Source organism: Bicyclus anynana, chromosome 23, assembly GCF_947172395.1.
Source record: "Bicyclus anynana chromosome 23, ilBicAnyn1.1, whole genome shotgun sequence".
Taxonomy (NCBI): domain Eukaryota; kingdom Metazoa; phylum Arthropoda; class Insecta; order Lepidoptera; family Nymphalidae; genus Bicyclus; species Bicyclus anynana.
In genome coordinates, this window is record NC_069105.1 from 6293998 (window position 1) to 6302206 (window position 8209).

The window sequence follows — 8209 nt, forward strand, 5'->3', positions numbered from 1 at the left end:
GATCCAAACACACTAAGCTTAAGTACTAAGGTAAAAATACACTAAGCATCATGTGCCAGCAATTTAATCAGCAACAATACTCAGTAGACTGGAGGTCTACGCAATGCTTCGTGGCAGCAGAAGTAAGCTCGCAAATCATCATCATCATCATCATATCAGCCGATGGACGTCCACTGCAGGACATAGGCCTTTTGTAGGGACTTCCAAACATCACGATACTGAGCCAACTGCATCCAGCGAATCCCTGCGACTCGCTTGATGTCGTCAGTCCACCTGGTGGGGGGTCGGCCAACACTGCGCTTACTAGTGCGGGGTCGCCATTCCAGCACTTTGGGACCCCAACGTCCATCGGCTCTTCGCACTATGTGCCCCGCCCATTGCCACTTCAGCTTCGCAACTCGTTGAGCTATGTCGATGCTTTAGTACCATAGACCACATCCATACGCTGCGGCAGGTTATACAGAGGACTCACGAGTATAACCAGCCACTTTGCTTAGCGTTTGTGGACTATGAGAAAGCCTTCGATTCGGTGGAAACCTGGGCTGTGCTAAGGTCATTGCAGAGATGCCGAATTGATTACAGGTATATCCAAGCGTTGAAGTGCTTGTACGAAAACGCCACTATGTCAGTCCGTATTCAGGATCAGACTACGAGGCCAATCCAGTTGCAGCGAGGAGTGCGTCAGGCAGATGTGATCTCTCCGAAGCTATTTACCGCCGCATTGGAAGACGTCTTTAAGCTTCTGGACTGGGGCGGACTTGGCATCAACATCAATGGCGAGTACATCACTCAACTGCGGTTCGCGGATGATGTAGTCATCATGGCACAGACTCTGGATGACCTTAGTACCATGCTCAATGACCTCAGCAGCGTTTCTCAACAGGTGGGCCTGAAAATGAACATGGGCAAAACAAAAATAATGTGTAATGCTCATGTATCGCTCCACCCAGTTATAGTTGAGAACGCTGCACTCGAAATTGTAGACGAATACATATACCTAGGACATATGATCCAGTTAGGTAGGTCCAATTCAACTCGGCTGGGCTGCATTCGGGAAACTTCGCGACATCTTTTCGTCCGAAATTCCTCAGTGCCTGAAGACAAAAGTCTTCGAACAGTGCGTGTTGCCAGTGATGACCTATGGTTCCGAGACTTGGTCGCTAACTATGGGCCTCATAAGAAGGCTCAGAGTCACACAGCGGGCGATGGAACGAGCTATGTTAGGAGTATCTCTGCGTGATCGAATCAGAAATGAGGAGATCCGCAGAAGAACCAAAGTCACCGACATAGCTCAAGCTCGCAAATAGAATATGTAAATTACATTGATTTTCATGGATATTCAATAAATGACTTATAATATATTTTCACTAAAGTTATATATTTATTTATATTGTTAGGAGAAGGTAGTTGGAGAAAATCTGTACGTCTATATTACAACATGGCTTAAAGAGTTTTTCATATAGCATGGGTACGATGACAGTCGCCTGTATGACGTTCATAATACGTACTATTATCGTGGATTGCGGCAAACTTTAAAGAGTGAAACAAACTGTCACCCGCACCATCCTACATGAAACGAACTGTAGTTCTGTATTTGAACGGGTGTCTAGGGCTGTAGTGGTGGAATTTTGCCAGGTTTCGTAAGGCAGGGAGAACAAAACGGTTGGAAAAGGGGAGCGTTGACATGTCATATAGGAATCTTAACCTTACTCTTCTTCTAGTCAAGTCTTGCCACAGCCACACGATTTACTCGTCACCCGCACGTTTTAAATCATAATTTGGTTCAACAATGTTGTTTTTATCTTTAAAGTACGACGAAATGATATAAGAACATTATATTCGTTACGTGAGATTTCTGTTAGTTTTCCTTACTGTAAGTCGCATTTGTTTACTTATCAAATTATTAGTATAGCGGTAATGTCAACTCTATGTGAGTCCGCATAATTATCATATCAGAACTGCAGGCTTGGAGCAAATTGCGTTACGTTCGCCAAACGCACATCCGATAGCGTGGCGGTGCTCGGAATGCCTTATTTAGACCCTGTGGAACTATTGTTTACACTTAATAGACATGAAGGGTTGAAATCAGTTCCATTTTAGGGTTACGTAGTCAACAAGGTTTTTGTTATACATGCGTAGTTTCGCCATGTCCGTCTGTCTGTAGCTTTAGAGACTATTTATCTATACTTTTAGACTAATATTATAAAGATGAAAGATTTATATTTTTTTGTGTAACAAATAAACTCAAAAACTACTGGATTGATTTAAAAAATTCTTTCATCCATAGAAGGCTACATTATCAGGGAGTAACGAAGGCTATATTTTATCCCCGTATTCCCACGGGAATAGGAACTACGCGGGTGAAATCCCGTGGTTCTTCTATAAATATTAAAGCTGTATTGTAGTATAGGTACGGAGTTTAAACACGGCTACAAGATAAGTTGGTATAAAACTTGTGTCAAACATAATCTTTTTTTTTTATTCTTTACAAGTTAGCCTTTGACTACAATCTCACCTGATGGTAAGTGATAATGCAGTCTATATCTAAGATGGAAGCGGGCTAACTTGTTAGGAGGAGGATGAAAATCCACACCCCTTTCGGTTTCTACACGGCATCGTACCGGAACGCTAAATCGCTTGGCGGTACGTCTTTGCCGGTAGGGTGGTAACTAGCCACGGCCGAAGCCTCCCACCAGCCAGCCTGGACAAATTAAGAAAATCTCAATCTGCCCAGCCGGGGATCGAACCCAGGACCTCCGTTTTGTAAATCCACCGTGTATCTCCCTAATGCAGCCAAAATTGAATAAACCAGCAATGGAGCAGCGTAGTCGGTCTTAGCCCCCAGTAAGACTGAGGACCTGGCCCAGTTACACACATTCTCTTTCTACTCTTTTAGTTTTCGAAGCGTTAGCGTTTGTATAAAAAGAATTGATGTGCTACTTGGCAACAGGTCCTGCTAGTCTATTCACCATTTTGGTCTTTATTATCAACCTATTAAAATAAAAAAAAATTATAATATCCATCACTAGCCACCAGATGACTTTTGTGAGAAATATCCAGATTTTGAATAGAATTTCAGTTTCGTGTAAAACGATAACGAACATATTTAGTTTTATGAGAATAATAATAAGATAATTTCCAAAAATAAAAAAAAAACAATATATTTCGTAATCACAGACATTGTTATTTAAATTATGTGTAAATGTCGCGTACAAACTTAGCGCCCGCTAGTATTCCCTCCCAGGTCTCCATGGCGAATTGTTGCACCAACGCAGGGTCTACCAGGAATATAGTGATCCCCGCGGAATTCCTGTGCTGTGGCAGCTCGTAGACGAAGGAGTAGGGGACGTCAGCCACTGTGGCGTAGTCCATGGCGAGACCAGACGCTTGGTAAAGCACTAACGCTGAGTTACCGACGATGTAGTCTGAAATAGCCAAAGATACATGTTAACACTATAATTGGTACAACTGAACTGAAGATTATTATCAGCCCGTATGTCACCGGGGGTTTTCGGCGAGTTCTTAACGGCAGTAGGCCCTCAGGCAAAAGCAGAAGAAGGACGAACTGAAAAGTCAATTCATCGGCTTAAGCGGCATTTTCTTATTCTCTGGAGGGTCCAGAGTAAGTTGTCGCGTTGGTTCCTAGTCATAGAGCCTAAACTTTATGTCTTTACGTATAAATCTCGTAGGTCAGCTGGGGAAGGCCCTGCTAAAGACAGAAACCACCCGGTGTAATCGCTTATGTAACGTTAAGATTTAAAGAAGCTTCATGCGCTTGATATAGAGTCCCTATTTTGTCAGAAATTTGAGCCAGATGCCCCTTTTGGGTTTACTTACTTGGGTTCCAGGACGTCTTGACGGCATTGATCGCTACAGCCATCTGAATGCCTGCTGTGTGGACGGACAACGCGTTAGGCACCAGCACTCCATTGCCCCAACCGTACAATATCATACTACCTGTGTAATACATCAGAATTATATTTATTTACTCAATGTTAAGCAAGTTAAATAAACTAATGTTACTTGATTCATTAAAGGATATGAGGAGTTTCATACCTGCGCTATGAATATCCATGAACATCTTGGTACGATTCCCATATGTTCTCAATATATCCCTTACGACTTTGGACTCGGGCTCAGAGAAGGCGTACCGCCCGTGGAAGATCTCCGAGCAAACATTGCTGCTCGAGAAGGCGCCCCAATTGGCGTCAAAGTTTCTGTTCAAGTCGACTCCGACACAAATGTCGTTAATCATGTAACCTGTGGCGCGGTTTTTGCGCCAAAAACGATTCTGGAAATTAAATAAAATATTTAATAACCAACTATTTACAAATCTAGCATGTAGCATCAAAGAGTTATATAGTTTAGTAGTAGGATCTTCTGTTTTAGAGTTTCTTTATTCACCTTTCTACTCAAATTGGCAACAGCATTAGCGAGGATACGTATCATCGAAGAGTCCAATTAATATTCAGGAAGTCCAATGAAAGTTCTTAACAAAAAAAATTTAACTTTTAAGAATTTAGCCACGCATACAGTAGATTAAGTACAAGCACAATTACAAGCATGTGAATAGAGTAAATAGTTTGTTCACGTTAAATAAATAAAAGGAGATCAACTAAAAGGTAAGGCGAGGGTGAATTAAAATGTTCTAAGCGTAGTAGTCTAAAGCAACCATAGTTGGTTGATATACGTCTATTACCTGAACATGGGTGAATTCATATCCATCAGGATTGGCAATGGGCAGGATGATCCAATCGATTTTGTCCAAGACACTTCTCTCTGTCAGATTGCCAGTTACCAGTTTGTCGATTGCATACAACGTCGGTGGTAAGGTGACCCATTCGCGAGCATGAAGCAGTGATTCAACAAACACTATAGGTTTGCTGGTATCCTGTAATATAAATCAGTTGATTGTACTTATCAACAAATATAGAATGGTCTTAGATTCAAAATTAGAATTTTCCTAAATAAATATCCATCATGGTACATAAATAGTAGATGTGTGATGCTTATAATATCTATCATCAAGCAGCTCTACATTCTTTACAAGTTAGCCCTTGACTACAATCTCACCTGATGGTAAGTGATGATGCAGTCTAAGATGGAAGCAGGCTAACTTGTTAGGAGGAGGATGAAAAATCCACACCCCTTTCGGTTTCTACACGACATCGTACCGGAACGCTAAATCGCTTGGCGGTACGTCTTTGCCGGTAGGGTGGTCCAGCCAGACCTGGACAAATTAAGAAAATCTTAATCTGCCCAGCCGGGGACGAACCCAGGACCTCCGTTTTGTAAATCCACCGCGCATACCACTGCGCCACGGAGGTCGTCAAAACTGGTGTAATAATAGGAATATTAGGAATACCTTTGCCGTAGGTTTATTATAAACGATATTTTTAAGTACATCCTGCGAAGTTATTGGTTCGTTGTAAGTAATAGTTTTCAACTTCAACATCAGGTGGCACATGTACTTGTACTGTTAGCTGACACTCTATAAAAACTATTGTAGTAAGAATAGTTACCTTATGGAAAGTATAGAAGGAAAGCTTAGTAATTAATATAATCACACTATTATGAGGATGACTTACCTCAAAGTTCGTAGTGGATATTTTAAGGTACTTTATATCTCTACCTTCGAATGATTTTCCTGCGTTGACCAAAGTTACTAAATCTGGATACGATGATGCTACTTCTTCGAGATAAGTATAAACCTGGAAACAATACAAAGATGAATTTATTTATTTAGAAAAATCAACCGCAGAACATTGTATCGTGTATACATGTACTACATACGTTGTGCTCAATGATGAATGTTCAACTTATTTATACAATATAATATGAATGAGATTTGGTATACGTATCTATCGAACAAGTAAAAATGATCCTTTCAGATTTGTATTTGTATTTGTTTCGTAGACAGAGTCAATATACTTCTCTATTTGTTCTGTTATATACAGAATTACTTATTCGATTATTTTGCCAGGTTACATAATTGTGTACTTTATTCAACGTATATTAGTTTCCTACACGGATTTGCACCAGAACGTTTTAATCGTTCGGTCTCTATTTCTATCTCCATATGTGTATTATTTTTTTTATCTTAATTCTTATCTTAATTCTTATTTATAGGGTAGTATATACTCGTAAACTCTGTTTGTAGGTCTCTTGGAAGGATTACATGGACAGAATTTGCTATTTTGTGTCATTAATGTAAGAATACAAAAGCTCGACAAAAAACCGAGTAATTCGATTCCTGAACTTTATTCTACGTATGGAACCTTCGGTGGGTGAATCCGATTTGCACTTGTTTTTTTTTTTTTACTCACGGTCGCGCAGTTTCTAACATTAGCACTCCATTGCGCTAGTCTGTTGGCTTATTAATTATAACAAAATTTTATTAAGATTTTGTTTCAATCAGATATTTAGAATCCTTACCTCCGTAAGATTGTAAATTCTATCAAATCCAATTCTTGCTGTTCCAGATCTTTCGCTTCCTTTTTTCGCTTCATCCATCAATCTGTCTTCTTCATCCATTAACCTGAAAATTACAAAATTCTAATAAACATTCCATGTTACTTAATTTTGTAGAACACTGGCGGGGACAAGATGTTTAACTATGATAGATACTTTAAATACATGCATATTACACAAAACAGAAAATACCTTCTCAAATTTTGTTTTTTTTGTTATGTCTTCAGAGTAGGCAAGGCACACATCTCTTTTTACAAACGCTAACGTTTCAAAAACAAAAAAAATGTTTAGAGAAGACATATCCGGTTGATAGGTTGATCATGTGACCTACTCGTATTGATAATAAATGTCATCCCATTACATTTTTTAGTTTTCGAACCGTTAGCGCTTGTAGATAGAGAATTTAACGTTTAACTTGGCAACAGGTAAGTACTGGTGTGTTTTGTTAATATTGATAATAATGAACTTTTAATAGCCTCAATAGCTAAACGGTAAAGAAGGACACATCACCGAGAGGTGGTGGTTCGATTCCCGTTCGATTACTGTCGTACCGACTCCTAATACAGTCTTTTCCGACTAGTTGGAGTGTAATGAGCATATTGGTCATATTTAAAAGCAAATATTCTTTATAATTTACCTTTTAATATTATCCACATCCACATTATATTGTATATCATTTCTATTAAGTACGTCCTGGAATTGTTCCAAATTCTTCTTCGGTACCAGTATTACAGCCTTTTTGTCCATTTGTGAGTATGTCCATATATCTATTTGTAAGGGGACTTCCAAATTTCTGACTAATTCTATTTGATTAACATCTTGTATTTTGATTTCGAAGAGTGAGTGTCTGCAATAATAATTCTAATTTAGAGTACGATTTTGATCATAGAAGAGTTTGAAATCAGCGGGTGATGGAGGTAAACTCGGAGTAGATCTGCGAATCAGAAATTTAGGGATCCGCAAAAAATTCAAGTTATCAGTATCTAGCTCAGTGGCTCGTCAACTGAAGTGGTAATGGTGGTGGTGGTAATGGTGGCAGGAAAGCGCAGTGTTGGTGGACTCTGCACTATCTGAACCGATGACGTCAAACCACTGGATGGATGGATTAAACCGTCGAGATCATGGTGATTGGAAGTCCTCATAAAAGGTAGTTCAGATGACGTTTTCTTAAACGCACTAATTTTTAGTTCTATTAATTCAAAGAAACTCTAATTTACTCCGTTAACTCTAAACTCATAACATATTACATTGATATGAATAACGCAAATTATAGCAGATAAAAAATTAATATAAGAAAAATCTATATTATAATTCTTAAATAATCTCTACGTTTATATTAATATACATAACACGCAGAACAAAGCGAAAGTCCTTACCCATCATACATTTCATGTTTTGCGAGGACTAAACTAAAACTAAGCAAGAAACTTAAATATAGAAACATGATTAGGGTTAACGTTCAGCAGGCAATTAAAAATAAACAACAATTATTGATTCGATCCTTTATAAAACATTATTATCCTAATCTATTTTTGAAAATCGGATAATCCCGCTGATAATAGGTATACCATTGATAAAACTAAATTAGGTTTTGAAGATAACGGAAACAGTACAAGGGTTTAACCATTGTTTCCGGAATGACTTATTCAAAGGAAGTTTCATCATTAGTAGTTTATTTTAACGAGACACTGATCCGCAATTAAATCCCCTTGCAGCTTCCGTTTTCCCGATCATCTAC

General features: G+C 38.9%; 1 protein-coding gene across 1 annotated transcript; it reads right to left on the bottom strand.

Moving 5' to 3' along the window:
• Positions 1 to 3192: 3192 nt before the first annotated feature.
• LOC112047468 (carboxypeptidase B-like) lies at positions 3193 to 7915 on the bottom strand. The gene is made up of 8 exons (XM_052888556.1): positions 7848 to 7915; positions 7109 to 7318; positions 6436 to 6538; positions 5589 to 5711; positions 4700 to 4891; positions 4057 to 4291; positions 3838 to 3957; positions 3193 to 3425 (listed from the first exon to the last, which is right to left on the bottom strand). The coding sequence occupies exons 1-8, from the start codon at positions 7913 to 7915 to the stop codon at positions 3193 to 3195; spliced, it is 1284 nt and encodes a 427-aa protein (XP_052744516.1).
• Positions 7916 to 8209: the final 294 nt, after the last annotated feature.